Raw genomic sequence first — 20,395 nt, forward strand, 5'->3', positions numbered from 1 at the left:
TAATTGTAGCATTGGAGAGGTGGAGACAGGAGGATCCCAGAAACTTGCTGGCCAGTTAAATTGGTGAGCTCTAGGTTCAGTGAGAGACCCTGTCTAAAACAAAACAAAACAAAAACAAAAACTAAGGAGAGCAATTGAGGGAGACAGCACACATCAAGCCTGGCCTCTACAATTACATGCACACATATGTGTAAGTGCACACACAGGCACATGAACATGTACGTATACAATGCACATAAACACAAAGAAATGCAACCTTCTGAATCTCACCCTTGATTTATTGAATCAGACACTGGGGGGAAGAAACTATGTGTTAGCTAGTTCCATAATGGATTAGGAACTGTGCTCCTGTTTGAGAACCACAGTTTCACCTGAGTGTCCCACCCTACAAAGCAGACCCATGTGGTACCTGTCATCTATGTAGGCATTTCCCTGGCACCAATCCATGCTCGAGGTGCTGCATGCTGACTCAGCTTCATCCACTGGGGCTAATGGGCTCGCCGTTCTACGGAAAGAAAAGACATAAGAGGACTTGTTCTAGGTGCAATGCCTAACCTGAGAAGAGGAGCCAGCAAATGGGATGGAAGGAGAGAGTCTACTTCCCATCCGAGGTATCTCAGGAGGCCTTGAGGAAGAGGAGCTAGGATGAGCTGGACCTAAAGGAACAGGAAAGCCTGTGGAAGGAAGCTAAGCATTCAGATCAGATCAACCACTTGGGCAGTGTTATTGCTGGCAGCCAAGGAGGGTTGGGAAACATACAGTGCCCAGCACACAGTAGGCAGAGAAGGGAAGGATCACAGTCTTCTGGCTATGGGAAGAGGAGTGTGGCCTTCTCTGAACCAGTATGCATGCTTGTGTGTGTGTGTGTGTCTGTCTGTCTGTCTGTCTGTCTGTGTATATGTGTGTGCATACGTACATGTGTGTCTGTGTGTGCATGACTGCGTGCGTCTGTGTGTGTGCATGCGTGTATGCATGTGTGTCTGTGTGTATGCATGTGTGTGTGCGTGTTTCTGTGTGTGCATATGTCTGTGTGTGTGCGCGCGTGTGTGCATGTGTCTCTGTGTGTGTGCGTGTGTATGTGTGCGTGTGTCTGTGTGAGTGTGCATGCGTATGTCTGTGTGTGTATGCGTGCATGCATGTGTGTCTATGTGTGTGTCTGTGTGTGCATGCATGCATGTGTCTGTGTTTGTGACTAGAGGACCATGGATTGCCTCAAAAGCGCTCTAAACTGGAAACGTGCTGCAAGAACTCCAAAAGGTGTGGGCCCAGATGGAAGGTTCTGTGACTTTTGAGTGGAGTCGGGTAAGCCTGGACCTGAGCTCATAGTTCTATCCCTTCACTATATGAAGAAACTGAGGCCTGGAGAAGGAAGTGCACATATCAACAAGGCAAGGCTTGATCGCTAAGGGCCACCTCCCTCTTAGCTACTCTAGCCTTGCCACCAGCTCCTTCAGGGCACCTGGTTCCCAGGAGCCTGCTCTTCCTCAGCCTGGCAAACTGTCTCCTTTCTCTTGGCCAACTCTTGCTCACTCCTCAGGCCCAGCACGCTTAGCATAGACTTTGTTCCCCACCCCATCCCTCCCAAGGAGTACTTTTACTAGCCGCAAGATAAGGAGAGAGACCCCCCTGTGCTCCATGGCACTCAGCATGGTGTTGGTAGACCCCTCCAAACCTCCTGAGCATCGCCCTGTTCGGCTCCAAAGCCACATGAACTGGACTCTCAGCATCTGACATACGCTGCACTGTCTGTATCTGAGCGAAGGCACAAATGAGGATGCTTCTGAGATGCTTCACATCTATATGTGGAGACCTCTGAAGATGGACACTCTCCTGGAAAGAGCCTGCTGCGGGTAGGCTTTCTACCAGAGCTGGGCTGGAGGCAGTGGTACACGGGAAAGAGAAGTCATTCGTTGAGACCCCTGATTTCATCACCTGTTCTGCTGGTGTGGGGCAGAGGCCTGTTTGGGCTGAGGGACGAGCTGGAGAGGAGAGCTGGGTGGGAAATGGCTCTGGGATTAAGCGCGGGGGGGGCCCCACCCTGCCCAGAGTGCTTGTAGCTGTCTCTATCTGGGCTGCTTTAGGAGTCCGTCAGTCATAGCTGAGCCTTACATCACTGATTCATTTGTTCAGCCTATGAGCAGCGAGCACCGCCTGTGGTCTCATACCTGGAACATCGTGAAACCCTAGTACATTCCCTCCCCCAGACTCCCCAAAGTCTAGAAGAAAAGAACCTCATATGTCCCATGTTAAGAAGGCCCAAGAAGGGAAGAGGGAAGGTTCAGGGAACCTGCCTGCAGCAGAGGCTGCAGACGGTCCTGCAGATGGTCAGGTGGCTTAGTGAAGGCGATAGCATCTGAGATCTTGAGGGATCAAGAAGAGTTACTAAGAGATCACTCTTGTCTAGGTCCTGCTCAGAGTTCCTGACGTAGATTACCTCCACTCTTAGAGGTGGGTGGGATGGTCCCTGTCTCCCAAACAAGGAAATGAAGGCCCAAAGAGGTTAAGCAACAACTGGTTACACAAGACACTGGCCAGAGCCAGAATGCACACTGAACGAAGCCTCTTTGGCTCCAGCCCTTATGGCTGCTCCCTCGATTTTGATTCCGGTGTGGAGAATGGTGTTTGAAGGCAGGACAGACTATGCATGTTAGGGGACAAATTGGGACTTGGTTGGCCTGGAATGCGTGGTTCCTGGAAAGAAGTGTTAAGGGAAGGCATTTGGGAAGAAACATGGGCTAACCAGAAAGTATCGCCTGAGGGGCCGCCCAGGTGCCAACAGAGAAGGCAGAAGCCTCATTTCTAGGCAGCAGGGACATAAGGAAGATTTCTGAGGAGGTCAGCAAGGAGGGCAGAAGTAAGTGTGCCAGGTGCACCCTGCTGGCAGTATCCTGGGGTAGGGGACAATGTAGCCTATTTCAGGGCCCTTGCAGACAGTGGAGGATAGCAAAGGCAAGAGGATTGGTGCCAACTGGATGAACTTGAACTTTGAGGAAAGTCAAGCGAGACAGGTAGTCACAGGTGTCAGGGATATCAAAAGGGCATCCGTGGGGAGGAACTGGAGGTGTCCGCTCTCCCCCTGCCATGTCTGAGCTAGTGACGGGAGTGATTTGCTTCCAGGCCCCATGTCCACACTAGCCTGGACCACATCAGTTTCCCAGCCCTGCCCTACCCCCAGAACTTAACGAGAACCTATATGTGTCTTTGGAGGCACTGGGACTAGTGAGTGTGGATACTCCTCTCTGTGTGGGGTCTGCTGACCCCTTTCCCTGAAGCCCGACATTGCTCCACAGACTTCTGTTTTATTTTTAAAAATCCACACGAACCTCATCGCGTGGCTGTTTGTTTCAACCCAAATACACTGCTTTGTTTAGTAGTTGAGCCAGGCAGACCCTCACACACACAGAGAAAGAGGCCCTAAGACTATCTTGTAGTCTTACCTGCACCCACATTGAAAAGTTAGCAATGTCTAGGTGGTCAGGTGACACCCCCTGAACTCCCCAAGCCCAGACAACTTTCCCTATCCAGGCTGAGGAGGCAGAGCTACAGGGCCACCCCAAAGAGGACAAAGTCTTTAAGGTTCTTCCCTCTGCTCTCTGAGTCTGCAAAGTCATAGCTGCCCTAACTCTCCAACAGCAGGCAGTTTCCATACTGGCTTCTCCTGGACAAGACCTAAGCCTTTGTGTCAGGCCCAACCGTCCCCAGAAGGCAGATTAAACAGGGTTTTGGCAGATGGTAAAGGCCTTCCTGGGCTGTTATTTCTGCTCTGCCTCCTACCTCGGCTCCTAGCCACTAAAGAGGTGAGAAGGCCAGAAACTTCTGTACCTCCACAGAGCACTTCTCCTTCCTTCCGTTCCCCTGGGGGAAGAAAACAGAATATGGTCCACGGATGGGCCAGCTGAAGCCCCAGGGACTAGACTCCTACCTAAGGCCTGTAGTGAAAAGTCGCAAGAGTGAGACAAACACACGCCTTGATCTTACACTGCCATCTGTGACAACCTTGTGGCTCTCTCTTCCCAGAAGGTCGGGTGGGTCCTCTTGCCCTCCTCACCCTCCAGCTGAAATGCCCTCTGTGCCCTTTCACCAGCTCTGGTTGACACGCTTCATCTGTGTAGTGCTAGGTGTCGTAGCCCTGGAAAGCACCTGAGAGTCTATGGTGTCTCTGCAGCTGACGGCCTGCTCTGGGCACCTGTGCCATCTCCTCACCTACAGCAGCTCCCCTCAGTCTCCCGTCTCTGCCATTCATAGACCTGTGGCTCCCTATGAGCTAAGAAGTCTGGCAATGTGAACAGGACTGGCCATCTCTGCCCCTGGCCTGGGTAAAGCGCCCGGGAGGCCACTGGCTCTCTCCAGATGTTGGGCTCCCAGCATGGGGACTAGAGGATGTGTGTAGCACTCACCTGTCTGGATGCCTACGGTTGGCACTTCTGACTAGGCAGGGACTGCTCTAAGGCAGGAGCATCTCAGCGGGCCTTGTTGCCATTTTGTTCCTCACAACCTGCCCCGGGAGTGGGCTCTGCCCCTTCTCAGCAGCAACCCTGACAACCCTGGCCTGCTCAGCCTTCTAGATGGTGCTACACACAAGAAGGCTTTCACTGGTGCAGGAAGCGTGGCTGTCCGGGAGTCTTTTACCCTTCCAGCCCCCATGGAAACCCTAAGGAAAAGGCTGAGCCCAAGGGCAGGGATACTGGTTTATCCTACACTGTCTCCCTGGCTGGTAGGTGCTGGCACAACATGGGCCTGCTGGGTATGGATAGTTGCTGGGTGAATATAGGAAAAGAGCAAAGTAAATCCAGGTACCAGACGGGGACACATGGCCCATAAAAAGCCAAAATCCCAAGCTGGCATTCAGTCTTTCTGTGAGACCAACCTGTGGGCATCAAACAGCCCTTCAGCAAGCTGTGAGAAGGACACTCAAGAGTCCATTTCACAGAGCAGATCCTGTGTGCCCACTTGAACCAGCTATGTTTTGAGTTTAAGGTTGTTTTGGCTTTTTCTTTTCTCATTTGAACTTGGAGTCTGTAATTAACCTCGAACAGGTTGCAGTCACTTTGTAGGTGGGAGAGAGGGGTGGGGAGGGGGCCCGGCCCACAGCCCGCCAGCAGCAGGGCAGAGACTTTGATGCCAGGCACAGTCTCCAGGTGTTAGCTGCAAAGGCGAGTGCTGAGTCTTAGTCATGAGGGGAGGGGTCATTAACCCTTTTAAGAGTCCAGTGTCCCTGCCCTTGGTTCTGGCAGTGGGGAGGTGGGGCCAGGCCTTCCCACCTGGGTTGCCTGGCCACAGCCTGTCTGTCTCACTCTCAGATCTCCGCACTCCACACCCACCGCCCACTGCTGAGAAGAATGAGGTCAAGCAGCAGCAGCAGCAGCACTGGCCTCCAGGCTGGGCTGTGGGGAAGGAGCGGGTTGTTGTTCTGGGTTGCTATCTTTAATGAGGTGCTCTCTGGGGATGGCCTGTCACATAGATACAGGCCAGATGCTCTGGTCTGGCACTAGGTGGCAGGAAGCAAGAAGCCACCAGATACCTCACGGTCCAACTTACACGGCATGAGATGTGCCCTCAGGGTTTCTGGAACATGTCAGTCAGGGAAATCTTCTGGGGCAGACCTGAGGAGGCCTTCCTCTTGTCTTTACAGTTCCCAAAGGCCATCTCTCCACACTCTACTGTCCCCATCAGGGTACCCTGGAACTGCTGGTGGAAGGGACCCCTGGGCTCCCCAGCCCAAGAAATGTGGGAATTGACCCCAGAGGAAACTTGGTCTGAAGACAAAACAAAAGGGACCATGCTCAGCAATCAAGAGCCTCCCTAGGCCACCAGCTCAGCACGGGTGTTGCTGTGTCACTGCTTGGGGTGGGAAGACTTCTCATGCACAGTTTCCTATTGCTTTTATCCAACGTCTGTCATGTGTCCTGACGCCTGGGTGCTGGGCTTTTGAAGCCTCCTCTCTTTGAGGGGAAACACACCCAACCCTCAGGGGTGCTGCTCCTCCTCCACTGGGCCACAAAGCCAACCTGATAAAGTCTCCCCACTGTTCTTAATATCAGAAGAAGGCTGGAGACAACCTGACAAATTCAACTGAACAATGGACTAATAAGCAGCCATTAAAATGATTTATGGCTGTATTGCTTGACTTGTTAAAAAAAAAAAAAAGTATTTTCCAGTGTGTTGTCTGAAAAGGGATCTAAGGCTTTAGAGAAAAATGTTTTGGAGGTGATATTTGAAAATATGAGCAGTGGGTTCTCTCTCTGAAGATAATTGAATTTATTTTAATGTGTTTTCCTTTTTCCTTATTGTGTTGTGTAATTTTTCTACAGCAAAATGTACTTCTTATGTAACCAAAGAATGGCCGAGGGGACGAACTAAGTCGGGGGTTCTGGTCATTCCACGTATAGTTAAGTGCTATCTGTGTGAGGCCAAGGCCAGAAAAGCTGACCCAGCAAATGCCCAGTAAATACCATGAGCAGAATAGAGGACGAATGCCAGCTTTGGCTCTTGTCCTGACAGAACCCCCTCCATCCCAGGGACATTCCTCTGCTCGGTTCAGCTCTAGCCTCAAGACACTCTTGGGACACAATGTGATGGTCTCTGTACCCACACTCTACCGAGACGTTCTAGGCCCTGGGCATAAAATACATCCAGCTCAGAGGAGGTAGGTGCTGTGGCTGGGACTGGAATTAGCTCAGTCGTGTCTGAAATCCTTTGAGGACAGTCCCTAGGTACCTGAGATCTGCCACGTGAACAAACTGTGAACCTTGGGCCAAGTGACCCCAGAACACTGGTCCCAGGTCTTGTATCTGGAAACCACAAAAGGAGAATCCGTGTCCTTTCAGATTAAGAGCTTAAAACACCAACACAACTGTCTGTCATTCCCAGTTTTTGAGTCTCCAACGCTTTCCTCTGACACCTTCAGAACAAATCAGGGCCATCTTGGAGAGGTCCCCAAGCCTTGCCACAGAAAGCTTCCAAAGTTCTGGGCCCTGGAGTGGGGCTGCAGAGGTCCCCCGGGCACTGTTCCAAAGGCCATCTGGTGTGCACTCTTCTCTCCTACAATCTGAGCCACTGTGATAGATCCACCAAAGAACTTTCCAGATGCAGAAAACTGAGCCTAGTGAGTTCGCCTGGCCTTCCTTTTCGGGAGATTCTTCTGAGAAACTTCCAAAAGCTAGAAAACTCTCTGTAAAGACCATGGCATGATTCAGGCATGTGGTTATTCTTATGTTCTTGCCCTTTAGGCCGGTGCTGCCCAATGCTTTAAAACTGTCTAGTGGACACATAACACATTAAAAAGAAAAATACAAGCCCAGTCCAGGTTTCCCATCCTGGCTGGTACAACCCTGTCACCTGAAGCCTTGCCTGTCTCTCCAACCCCTGCTCTCCTCAGCTTCATAAGCTGTTAAGGCCTGTGAACTCTCAAGCTCACTGTCACCGCCTCATGCTTGCTCTTTGGTTGGTTGGTTGCTTACTGAAGTCAGGCTCCCCAAGTTCAGGACTGTCTAGCTCAGTCCCCAGTGAATGAACGGTGCCTGGCATGGAGCAGTTTGAATCATTCACTGGAAATGAATTGAATTGGTGGATGGATGGATGGATGGATGGATGGATGGATGGATGGATGGATAAATGAATGGATGGATGGATGGATGGATGGATGGATGGATGGATGGATGGATAAATGGATGGATGGATGGATGGATGGATGGATGGATGGATGGATGGATAAATGGATGGATGGATGGATGGATGGATGGATGGATGGATGGATGGATAAATGGATGGATGGATGGATGGATGGATGGATGGATGGATGGATGGATGGATGGATGAACGTGGAGTGAGTGAACTAGTCGGGGTTGTTTAGAAGTGCACAAACTATCAAGAAGTGGCTAGTTAGACCCGTGAGTTCCCACAGGATGGAGAGGGACCTTGGGATCTAAAACAATAGCCTGTGTTTTAACAGAGATGTAGGATGGCTTTGGAACCCTCAGTTCCTCGGACGCTCCGGTCCTGCCTGCTGGCTGCCTCTGTCTGGTGCATTCCTGGCCCGTCACCCTCACATGCTGCAGTGGCCCCTGGCTCACTGTACCTTCTTTGGCCGGGTCTCAAGTCACAAAGCAAGACAGCAGAGTCAGCATGTCTTCTCCCTGCCAGATGTCATTCCCACCCCTTGGTGGCTGGCTGGGGTCAGGTTGGGAGCAAAGTGGCCCACGGGGATGGGGGACAAGGCTTCCTTGGTGTCAGAACTCTAGTAGGGAAAGTGGGTGCGTTAGAGCCTACCAGAAACTTTCTATGTCCCAGTCACAAAGAAGGCAAAGCAGACTAACCTTGGTCAGCACTAGACCACGGTTAGATGGCAGCTGTCCGTCAACCTTAGAACGACACTGGTTGTGAGGCTGTGCTCCGGGTGTCTCCAGGCACTGGGGTGCCCAGCGTTTCACGGCACACGTGAAAGATGCAGATACAGACGGACTGTCTCTCAGTGCCTGCACTGTACCCAGACCACTGCCCAGATTTTAAAGTCTCCAGACGGTTCCCATTGGCTTCCAGAGTTCGGAACTATGAGTGTTTTAGGGAATCTGGCACAGGTGAAAGCATGGGGCATGGAGAAAGAAGGATTCTGGGCAGGACTCCTACTTCGAGTCATGAAGTTCCAGAAGGCCCCACAGTATACTGATGCGCAAACTCTCTTGGCACAAAAGAGGAAGGAAGGGAGGGAAAGGAGGCCAGCCATGTATTTTAAAATGCCAGAAGCAGATAACTGGGAGGAAACGTTGTAACAAAAGGTTATAGACTCACTATTTTCAGAGCGCTCTTGCAAATTCACAAGATGAGCACTAGGTCGAAAAACAAACTGCAGACAAGAACGAACAACTCCAAAGGATAAACACAATGGGCCGATACACTTAGAAGAACTGTTCAGCCGGCAACAGTCATCGAATAAATGCAAATTACAACAACAAAGAGACGTTATCTTTTGCTTAGCTAATTGGTAGAGATTAAAGACGTGATAATGCCTCAAGATGGTGAGGGTGTGGAAAAAAATAAAAAACAGACCCTGTCATTCAGTGGAGGATGTGGATCCGAATAGCCTTTTCCAAGGGGGCAATTTGGCAGAATAAAATGACTTTCACGGGAATCATTGCTAAGAAAGATTGCACGACCTTAGACACAGCAATCCCACTTTTCGGAAGATTGCCTTAGGAAACAATTGAGGATAGTAGTAATAACAGCTAACCTTTATTCTGTGCCCTCTGCCTGCCAGGTTCTACACACATTATCTCATACACTGCTCGCTGCCATCGCACAAGGCAGGAGCTGTTCTTTATCTCCTGTGGTTTATGGACGAGAAAAACCGAAGCAGACAAATTAGGTCAATGACCTCAGGACCCAAAGCTAACAAGTGGCCAAACCTAGACTAGAACTCAGGCAGGATGTGTCCCTGGATGTGTGCAAAAGTGAAGCCAGAGTGGGCCCTCGGGGGGTTGATTTGTAATGGGAGCGTAGGGAGGGCATGCTAAGCACCTCCCAGCAGCAGTAAGTTACATAAATTATGATACACCCACACAGGAATATTATGCAAGTGTGAAAAGTGATTCTGTGGAAAAATATTTGTGTGAATGCCAGGGAAATTTTTTGTATGCATGAAAGATCTCTAAAGGATATCAAAGAACTGATAAAATTAGTTACGCCCTGGCTATTCTGAGAAGCTAGAGGGAGATTTGTTTTATAAAATATATACTCTTCTTACCATTTGAATCATGTGACGATATTATGTATTAAAATATATACATCTGTGCACATATACACATGTAAGTTATGACATAGAACTTTATTCCCCGGAAGTACTATTGAGGATCCCAAAGAAAAGGTTTGAAAGCCGTTACATAGTCAGACCAAGGTAAATTAAGGCCCTTCCTGAACTGCATCCATCCATGTCTTCCCTGAACCAGCTTCATCAGGAAACCCTTTTCTTAGTAATGATGTCTTTCTTCATTTCTCCAGACACTGTACTCTCTGTGAGTTAGGTTTTGAAAATGCTGTTTTTGATACTGAACACTGAGGTAAAGAAGTCGTATTGTTTCTTTAAATGAAAGAATCATGTTACTGGTCCCATTGTTTTTAAAAATAGTGTGTATGTGTGTGTGTGCATGTGCGTGTACGTGAGCATGTGTGTGTCCGCATGCGTGTGTGCATGTGAGTATGTGTATGTATGCATGCGTGTGATTTCCAAGTACTGAAATAGTGGATGGTTTTGTTTGCTTCTGCCTACTCACTGGGTTTTGTCATTTTCTAAACTGAACAAAACGACTTTCCCAGGTGTCTGTGCTTACACCTAGCCCGACAACACATTTTCAGAGAACGCATTCTTGCTTTGAGTCTGGTCTCTGCATCTTGCTCTGATTTCCCTCCTACTTGTGAGCAAGCTTGGGGTAAGTTAGGAAGGAAAGTCTGCCTCTAGCAAGGCCTTTCTTTGCAGCCTCTAGTCCACTGTCAGGGCTCTGGGCCACAATAAAAGGACTGGTGACTGATGGTGTAGACAGGGCCAGCAGGTCCCCAGACAGTTCCTGACACTGGTAGACCCTCCCTTACGCTAATGGGAGAACTCAGACCCAGGTTCTGTATCCCTCAGTGAGAGACAAGGCTCCAAAAGCAGACACCAACCTGCCACCTGCCCTAAACGCTACAAACCAAAACACCCAGGCTTTGGCCTCAGCTCTGGTTGTGTGGTCTCGGTTAAGTTTCTGAACCTCTGAGTCAGCTCCACCCACACTGGAGTGTGACTCTTGCCACAAAGTTCAGGAAGGAGTATACATGAAAAGTCACATATCCTAGGAAGGGCCATCTCAGTGCAAATCATTATGTGACCCAGCAGGTAGGCCAGCATATCTTCCCCTTCCTGGGAACAAAGTCTCTCTGTCTCTCTGTCTCTGTGTAGTGTGTGTGTGTTTAAAGATGGCTTGGAGTGACCCACAGAGATGACATATGGGAGTCTAGGTATGCGGGAACAGCCTGGGGTTTCAGACACAGGGGAGAAAGCCTGGAGCTTCCTGCCCAGTCCTGGGTCCATGCCCACCGGCATAGCTGCCCTGCTTCACCTTTGACAGCCCACTGCTCTGGCTCACATTCCTTCAGCTCAGAGCTGCCTCCGCCTGCCTCACCTCCTCATTTCCTCCCACAGCCAATCCTTTCGCTCTTAGCTGCCTGAGACCTGTCCCCAGGGCTAGGATGAGGGCTGCTCTTCTGGGCTCTACCGCCCATACTGCATGGCAATGCCAGGTCACAGTGTCTGGAAGTGATAGCTAAGTCCACCATCTTGTCTTCCTGTGCCTTCTGGGCCCCGGGGTGGGGGAGAGGTGAGGAAGTGGAGAGAGGAGAGACAGGAGTCAGATCTCAAACACTGAGGTCATGATCTGAATTTGAACCTCAGCTCTATTACTGACCCTCAGGGAAGTGACTTCACTCTCCTAAGCCTCAGTTTCCCTGTCTATAAATGGGTTTAAACACCACAGTGAAGTCATGGGGTGGTGAAGGTTTTACAAGCGAATGTAAAGCTCTTGGTACCCTCCCAAGGCCAGAGAAGTGCCCAGAAGTAGCAGGACCTTGTTCCCACTGAAGACTCTAAGTGCAGATGGAGTTGGACTAAAGAAAAATGCCAGGGGGGGGTGACTTCTAGTCTCCCCAGTTCCAGCCTCAAGATGGGGACGCTTACTGCTCGTGCCTGGCTCTGTTCCCACCACCCCCACACTGACCTACCTGCCTTGTACCCCACAGCTACCCGGCCCAAGCTGAAGAAGATGAAGAGCCAGACAGGAGAGGTGGGTGAGAAGCAGTCGCTGAAGTGCGAAGCAGCAGCGGGGAACCCTCAGCCCTCCTACCGCTGGTTCAAGGATGGCAAGGAGCTCAACCGGAGTCGTGATATTCGCATCAAGTATGGCAATGGCAGGTGAGCAGTACCTCCGCCCCACCAGCTCCAGAGTCGCATCCCCAAGCCCAGCACGGAACCTAGTCAGGTCCCCCTCCGTACAACCCTTCCTTGCCACGCCCAGTGCTTCCCTGACTGCTGAGCCCTTGGGACCAGGCCTGCCCTGGCATTGCCGACCATGGACAAGGATTAGGCAATTCCCAGGGCTGGGGATGTAGCTCAGCGGATAAAGTGCTTGCTTAGCATGCACAAAGCCTTGGGTTCAAACCTAGCACCACATAAAACCAGGCGTGGTGGCACAGGTCTTTGATCCCAGCACTTGGGAGGTGGAGTCAGGAAGATCAGAAGTTCAAGGTCATCTTCGGCTACTTAGCAAGTTGAGACCAGTTTTAGCTAGATGAGACCCTGTCTCACAAAAACCGAGTGAAGCAATTCACGTGTCTGAAGGTTGGAGGCCATTTGACTCTGAGCTGTCTTAACAGCAGAAGTCTTGCTTGTCATCCATCTGAGAGATCCCAAATCTGGCAATTTAAGGTGGAAGCCCCTGTTGGTGGAAAGTCTTTGGGAAGTCACATAAGACAAAAGGCTGGGGTCCTGACTTGACAAGTCGCCATTTTTGGAGAGCTTAGTAAGTGGGAAGAGACCGCTGACTGGCATCAGGGGGTCGCCTGCTGCACTTCCCCATGGCATGCAGATTGTTTTTAGTCCTGAATGAATGTGTCAGGACCATGGTGTGCGCACTCTGTGAGTCTTCAGGCTGAGAAAGATACTCACCACCATCCAGGCAAGGGGCAGGGGGTGCTGGGAGAACCAGGAGTCTAAGGCAGCTCCTACCTGTCCGCCACTAAACGCACTTCTACCCGACCTTTCTCTGTGGGCTCTGGGGTCTAGGTAGACTAAGGAACCCCTCAAGTCTTTTCTGCCCCCACCCCCCAGAGTAGCCTGCAACCACCCACTTCGGAGATGTCATTTCCCCCAGCCATCCACAAAATGCAAACTAGGCTGTCTATTGCTTCAGAGAGCATCAGCCTACCCACAACAGAAAGTGTTAGGTACAGGCTCAGGCTGCCCCTATCACACCTCAGAGGCCTGCAACCTGAGTAGAGAAGTGGGGTTCAAGAGCTTGGCTTTGCCTCCCTTCTCCTTCCAAGACTCGAACCAAAGGAAACCAGTTACTCGAGACAAAGACAGAAAGTGGCCCAGGCAAAGAGCCATGCAGGGCGGGTTTAGATAAGAGGTCTGTGGCTGCAAATAAGAGAGTTACGGTAGTTAGAAAGGTGGGGAGGTTTGGGGTAGCGTCCCTCTGTGTCCCTTCTCTATAACACTGGCAAGAAATTCAGCCTAACCAACCAGGTACCCCCACTCCTCCTCACCACCCCGCTATAGTCTTGGTTCCAGCCTAGAAGAACTAGTAGAACTAGTAGACAGGACTCACGGAGCTAGGGCTGGAGCGGGCACCTCCCCCAACCCCAGCTTCTCCCTGAGTCTACAAAGCCCAGGGAAGGTGCTGGCCCTTGACCTCTTGCACTGCTCCCAACATGGCACTCAACTGCCCATCCCTGTCTCACCAGGCCTGGCACCACACTGCCTCATACCCTGCCTTGTGATACACACACACTCACTCGCACACTCACATACTCACGCCACTTACACACACACACACACACACACGCATGCATGCATGCATGCACATGCGCTCCACTCTGCTGAGGCGCCACCAGTTCCCGTCTTTCTTTGGTCACTTTAGCCTCTCCCCCTCTCCCTCCCAGTAGACTACCCTGCCCATGCCTCTTCTGAGCCAGGATCCCTGGCTACTGCCTCCTCCCCGCTTCCAGCTATTGCCTGTCTCCCTTGTTCCTTCCACCTCTGTGCGAGTCACCTCAGGCCCCTGCTCCACACCTCTCATCCTCTGGCTACACTGCCTTCCCCAAGGCAGCCAGTTGAGCACAGCCCAGTCCCTCCACCCCATGACCTCTGGGCTCCCAAGTCTGGGCCTCCCAGCTGTGCTTGGCACAGTGACACCGGCTGCCTCTCCCCGTGGCTTCTCAGCTGGCCCTCCTGGGAGTCAGACCTCCCTGATTCCACTGGTGCTGGGCTTTCCCGCATCTTAGCCTTCACTGCTCTCTCCCTCGGCGCCAGTGGGTGATGCCACCCTCTTATGGTTCTGCCCCTCTGAGACCCAGGCCTCCAGCTGTAGGCATGATGGCAGTTTCACCCAGGTTCCACATTGTGCTGCCAGCTGAGCCCCAAACGCCACTCCTAAGGGGTCTCTGACTCAGAATGCTCCCAACCAGCCCCTCCGCCCCACCCTCACTAACCCAGCTGCTCGTCATCCAGCTCCTCTGCTGCGCACACCCGGCACCCCCAGCACCTGACCCTTGCCACCTCTGCAGATGGACCTGACTTCCCTGCCCTAAATGTTTCTCACCTTCTCCCCTCCTAGCTTCTCATCCTCTCCTGCCTTACTCTTGGACACCTTCCGGGCCCCGGGCCCCTTTGTGAATTAATTGATGCAGCTAACCTGTGGGTACAGAGTACTGGCTGTGTGTCATGCACTCTGCTAGAGGTTCAGGAGACACTGATGAATAAGACAGCTGTGGCCCCTGCCTTCATGAGGCGCTGGGCCAATTTCCAGCATAGAATCTGGTATAATAATAATAATAATAATAATATATATTATATGTAATATAATGATATAGAATACATATTAATATAATATATTATATTGTATTAGATATAATTATTATCTATAATAATAGCTTCCACCCATTTTTCAGAGAAAAAAAGTTGATCAGTCTTGCACCCTGTTTTGCTTATGATTGGTCCCCTACAAATGATCCTTTCCGATCCAGACCCCCACGAGATTAACCCTTCCTTATCTGACAGCCTTGGGGTCCTCCCTCCTTGCTGGCCTAAACATCACACCACCCTGCCGATCCATCCCAACTAGAGACCCAATTTCTGGTCTTTCCTTTCACAACCCTGGACTTGGGCCCAGGCTGTCCCCTGTAGTAGGAAAATTGCCCCTCCTGTCCCTGCACAGCCCTCCAAGGCCCAGATGAACACTGTGACATGGGACTATCTATCTGCCCTAGCCCTCCAGTCAGCTCATGGTCTCTAACAGTACTTTAGACAGTTCATCTCACCACTGAGCAATCCATCCCTGCTCCTCACAGGAGCATCTGCCCCTCATCCCCCTGCTCCCCTATAAGCCTGGAAGCAGAGATCCACAGTCAGTGTGAGACTGAGAAGAACCTCCCAGGGCTGGCCCTCCTCTCCTGCGTGTGAGGTCGTCCCTCAAGAAGCTGAACAGGGGCCCCTATGGATGGTCCAACCTTCTAAACAACTTACTTCCTGGTAGGGCCTCAGATTCATCTGACACGTGGGTGACTTAATCCAGAGACAAGGCCTAGTCAGGTCTTTCCCTAGGTGGCAGGCATGGCCCCTCCCCCACATGCTGCCTTCTGAAATGGCCATCCCTGGTCCCACCTGTCCTGTTAGCTGTGGAGGAGGAGGCCATGACAGGGAACTTCTCATTACCTGTGACCAAAGTGACTTCAAGAGAACTACCCACTCTCTTACTGAGCACATCTCACTAGCAAGGGAGCCAGAACCACGCACAGAGCTAGGAGTCTCCTCTCTGAGGAGCCTTTCTCTCCTTCCTCCCTGAGTTCCTTATGCTCTACCTGCCCGGGCTACATCCAGCGTTGGCATCTCTGTTTGCTGGCAGAGACCGTCTTCCCGACAGGGGCTGACTGTCTGTCTCCGTGCCCGCCAAACTGCATTGTCATCCAGGCCTTCCCGATCCAGGAGAACACTTGCCCCCCGAGCCCAGGGTACAGGCCCTCCCCTGCAGAACCGCCTGTTCCCTTATTTATGAGGGGCAGGCTGGGACAGGCCCCTCAGGCAGGCAGGGGAGGTAGGCACTGAGGAAAGTGTGGGGCTGCCCAGATCCTGTCCTTCCCAGCAGAGAACCGGCTAGGGAGGGTGGAACAGCTCCCTTTGCAGGGGCAGACCCGGGTCAGCAAATTGATGGGGTAGCAGGAGCGTGCACCCTGCCTGCCTTCCAGGAAGGCAAGAAGAGAGCCCTGGATCCTAGGGACTCCAGATGGACCTGTGGATGAGGAGAGTCCCAGCAACTTCAGGGCCTGAGAGTCCAGGGCCACTCCCAGCTGCAGTTCTGGATCCCGTTTCCCTGAGACCTCTGGGGCCCCCGTGGATCAAGATGCCTATACCTGCTGCACCTGAGAGTTGTCTCCACTTTCTTGTCCAAAAGGGGAGCCTTTGCCAAGCCCTGATGCTCGTTGATCCTGGTCTTATGCGCCCTTGGGTGGGAGTCCTTCCTCCAAGTCTGTGCTGCTGCTTAGATGTTCTGCCTTGTCCTGCTACAAATGCCATCATACGAGAAAAGCTCCTTTTAGTGCAGCTGCGGGCGACCATGAAGATCTTGCTGGCTCTGGGTCCCCTGTGCACAATCGCTTTTGCGCTCAGCTAACACCATCTCCCACCCCGCCTATCCAGCATGCAGGAAAGTGAGGAGAGCTTTGTCCCCGGGAAGTGGGACGCTATGGTTATCTAATTAGGTTGAGCTGGGAAGCAGATACTCGCTTGGTCAGAGCGGCCTCGGGAGCTCTGCTTAGTGAAGGAAACTAGTTGATAGGGGAGGGCCGTGGGCAGGCACGCGCCCTAGGAGAAACCCAGCGCGAACCAGGAATGGTAGGGCATAGAGTTAAGCCACCGTCATCTCACTAGCGAGGCCAGCGCCACTGCAGTAAGGTCCATCAGTCTGCAGCAACCTTATGGGAATCTGGGAATGAGATGCTTGAGAAGAGGCCATTTCCAAAACCAAGAGGGAGGTGCTTTCTGCTCAACTCTCCCCCCATTCCTTCCCCATATCCTGTCCCCCATCCCCACACCAATCCTTATCCCAGCAGTATCATGGCTCACTTTTGCATCCCTGGAGCTTAGGCAGGACAGTGGCAGCCTGGCTATACCCCCCCCCCCCCCCCCGCACACACTCCAGCCAGCTCTGCACATGCAAGGAATCTGGTTTTTGATCCCTCACTAAAAAGAAGAGGAGGTCACAGCATGGCACACTATGTCCTTTCTCAGGTCCCTAGCTTTATCCTGAGCACTTTCTGGACCCCAAAGAGCATCATCAGTTTCAGGAAGTGTTGGGTGCTGTGAGTAGAGCCTTGCAGAACCAAGGCAGGGAAGCCTCCAGGAGGAAGCAAGGTTTAGTCGTATTTTCAGAAAGCAGACGAAGCCAGATGCTCTGGAATCACAGCTTGGGGGAGGAGCTGCTAGGACCTTGCCTGAGACCTCTCAAGTGAGAGACTGGAGGAAGGGGCTAGCCCTAGCTTCTGGTGTGTTCTCTGACCTCAGCTTCTAGCCTACCTCTGCTCTGCCTTGCTGAGTGTCTACCCACAATCCAAGAGCCCTCTAAGACTGAGCTTGCCCGTACATTAGAAGAGAATACCCTAATTGGCCCTAAGGCTCTAGACCCTGGAATACATGGTTTCCAGCATTTGGGAGGTGCTTGTTACACAGCTGAGGATGGAGTTAAACAAAAGCCTCTTGGAGAGGCTACAGAGCGCCCCTCAATGGCAAGCCTGAGTCAACAGTAGGAGAAAGACGTGGAGTGGTACCCTGAATTGATACAATTGCCATGAAGCTATCAGAGAGATGCTCTCCCTGGTGTCCGGGAGTTGGAGTACATGCTGCTGCCCTAGGAGAGCATCCAGATGGGCTCACTTATAAACAGTAGGGATGTGTTTAGCCCATAGTTATAGAGGCTGGGAATTCCAAAATCAAGGGTATGAGGGCCTTCTCTAAACGTGTCTTCTTGACCTTCTAGTACCATTGCAGTGGGGACCAGTGGACTTCGGGAAGCACGTTCAAACCATAACCCTGAATAGTGACAATCTCCTACTTCTATGGATGGCAAAAGCAACTGGGAATGAGAGATGTGGCCACCTGATTTCCCTAAGGGCCCTGGCATTCTTCCCCCAAGAAAAAGTGGTACAGAGAAACCCAGCCCGAGAAAAAAGATGTGAGAATTCATAGTTAGAACATGTGTGCTTTGGCTGGATGTGTTGTCCTGAGGGTTCAAGTCTCCTCCTGTTCCAGGGTTTAGTGTATCACCTGCACTCCAGAAAAAAAAAAAAAAAAAAAATGGCCTGAGGGACCTTCTTCTCGCCCAGCCTATACAACCACGGTGGTTCTTTGAAGTGACCACTCAGTGACCACTGATAAGGTCCACTGGCCCTGGCTCACACCTCTCTCCCTCTTTCCTCTCCCAAACCCAGAAAGAACTCCCGACTGCAGTTCAACAAAGTGAAGGTGGAGGATGCGGGGGAGTATGTCTGCGAGGCGGAGAACATCCTTGGGAAGGACACCGTGCGGGGCCGGCTCCACGTTAACAGCGGTAGGTGGCCCTCGAGAAAGGGAAGGGTCCCGGGTGGTGGAGGGTTGGCAGAGCTGATGGGCTGCCCCTCAGGAGACCGGCACGTGATCTGTCTTGCGCTCAACTCCCTCCCTCCTGCTGCTGCATTATCAACCCCAGATCTCAGCCAATCCAGAGAAATGCAGTCAAAGCATAAATGTTTAGTTTTGTTATCTGGGCCTGGAAGAGCCGCCAGCTCTCATTTTAAATACCCTGAAAACTAAATATTTTGAAATCAAGAGGTGGGGGTGGGGGGAAGGATATTTTTAGAAGGCAATTACGGGAGGCTGGGCTGTCAGGAGCAAGACTGGGGAGAGACGGGCCTGGGGTGGGTGTGAGCTGCCTGTCTGTTGCCAACTGCATCATTGGGCACCTGTGGGCAGTCTCCATTTAAGGATAACAGGCCCGGCTCACTGACTGTGTGCCCACTTTGAAGACTGACAAAAGAGACCCTCAGAACTGTCTGGCTTGCTGGCTCAGTGTCTGGCCCAGTGCCACAACAGAGAATCTCTTTCTGCTGGGTTGTCAGGCCTGGCTTTGGGACCTAGAAAGTGTCCCCTCTCCTCCCTGCCTATGCTGGGCACCGACAGATTGAGCCTACCGTGTAGGGCTTGCTGTTCACCACGCCCTGCCCCTGGCATAGGATCTGACCCTGTGTATGTTGCCCCCTGACTACATTGCCACTGCACAGCCTTGAAGTGCTTCCCAGACCCAGTGCTGACTTAAAGGGGATCCTGCCACATTGCCAAGGCCACAGCCAGAGCAGATCTGTCTGCCCTGTGCTCGCTGGAGACCTCAGGCTTCTCGGACTCTCATGCCTCTGAGTCTCCATATCCTGGGCAGTATGTTTTCTAGATCTTTCTCATATCTGTCCTTTCCACTCCGTTCCCGATCTCAAGGGCAGCCGCGGCTCAGACTTTATCCCCAATTCGCAGAGCAAGGGACTTCTAAAGTGCCTGCTTGAAGCCACACCCTTCCCAAGGACCTCCACACAAGGGCTTACTCCTTTCCCCTCTGGCCCCAAGATCAGGTCATTCCCAGATGAGCTCACTCTTCTACAGCAGTTCCCATCCGTACCCTTTCAAGCCCCTGGCAGCCTTCCTCCTTGACCTCCTAACAGTGTTACTCTGGGTCCAAACCCAGTTCTGGGCTACCTCTTGACCCCTCCCCATGGTTTGGTGGCATCTCTTGAATTCCATACTGTTATTGGATTTGTTCTGTACTTTGACCTCCCAGCTCAGGAAGAGCCTCAAGGAAGGGACAAGAGTAGGGATGATGCTGGCCCCTGAAAATTCTGGTCACATCTACGATTTGCTGAGCCAGACTCTCTGCCTTGTCTTGTGTACTCTTCTTTGGGAAGGGCTCAGAGAGGTTGTGTATTTTGCCCAAAGTCAAACAGCTTGCTACTGATAGAGCTCTACAATAAGAAGGTCATTAGTAAACTCGGTCTTGACCCTCCGTGAGCCTGTTTACTGCCCTGGCCTCGGGTACTAGCACAATGCCTACCTCACAATATTAAAGAAATTACAACCTAGGGTTAGGAACGCAGTTCAGCAGGAGAGCTCTTACCTAGCATGTACAAGGCCTGAATTTCAATATCTTTGTTGTTGTTTGTTTGTTTGTTTGTTGAGACAGGGTCTCTCTATGTAGTGCTGGCTGTCCAGGAACTCACCATGTAGACTAGGCTGGCCTTGAACTCACAGAGATCCACCTGCTTCTGCCTCCCAAGTGTGGGGATAAATGCTACCATATCCTGCTTCCAATATCATTTTTTAATTTAAAAAAGAGAGAGGGAGCTATTCCAGGGCCTTTGTGGCCTCCTCCATGTCCCGGCCTGAAAATGGTGACAGAGGCCTGGGTCCAGTGGCTCTCAAGCTGTCCCACGGGATGTACCTGGGCTTAGCACCTGCCACCTCCACTGCAGTGGGCAGACAGTCTCTGATCTGTCTTGAACTTTGCATTTCTCATTTATTGATGAGGACTCCTGGTTAGAACTGACAAGTATCCAACTTGAAATGACCCTAAGGAAACCATGT

General features: G+C 51.7%; 1 protein-coding gene across 2 annotated transcripts in view; it reads left to right on the plus strand.

The window, feature by feature from the left end:
* The window catches only part of Nrg2 (neuregulin 2), a 183,569-nt gene that overhangs the window by 135,391 nt on the left and 27,783 nt on the right, over window positions 1-20,395 (plus strand). For both annotated transcript variants that reach the window (XM_057789105.1, XM_057789104.1), the window contains exons 2-3: window positions 11,764-11,935; window positions 18,223-18,341. In XM_057789105.1, the coding sequence (XP_057645088.1) occupies window positions 11,764-11,935; window positions 18,223-18,341 (291 nt within the window). The remainder of the gene's footprint in view (window positions 1-11,763; window positions 11,936-18,222; window positions 18,342-20,395) is intronic.

The sequence above is a fragment of the Chionomys nivalis genome, chromosome 14 (genome assembly GCF_950005125.1).
Source record: "Chionomys nivalis chromosome 14, mChiNiv1.1, whole genome shotgun sequence".
Lineage (NCBI taxonomy): Eukaryota > Metazoa > Chordata > Mammalia > Rodentia > Cricetidae > Chionomys > Chionomys nivalis.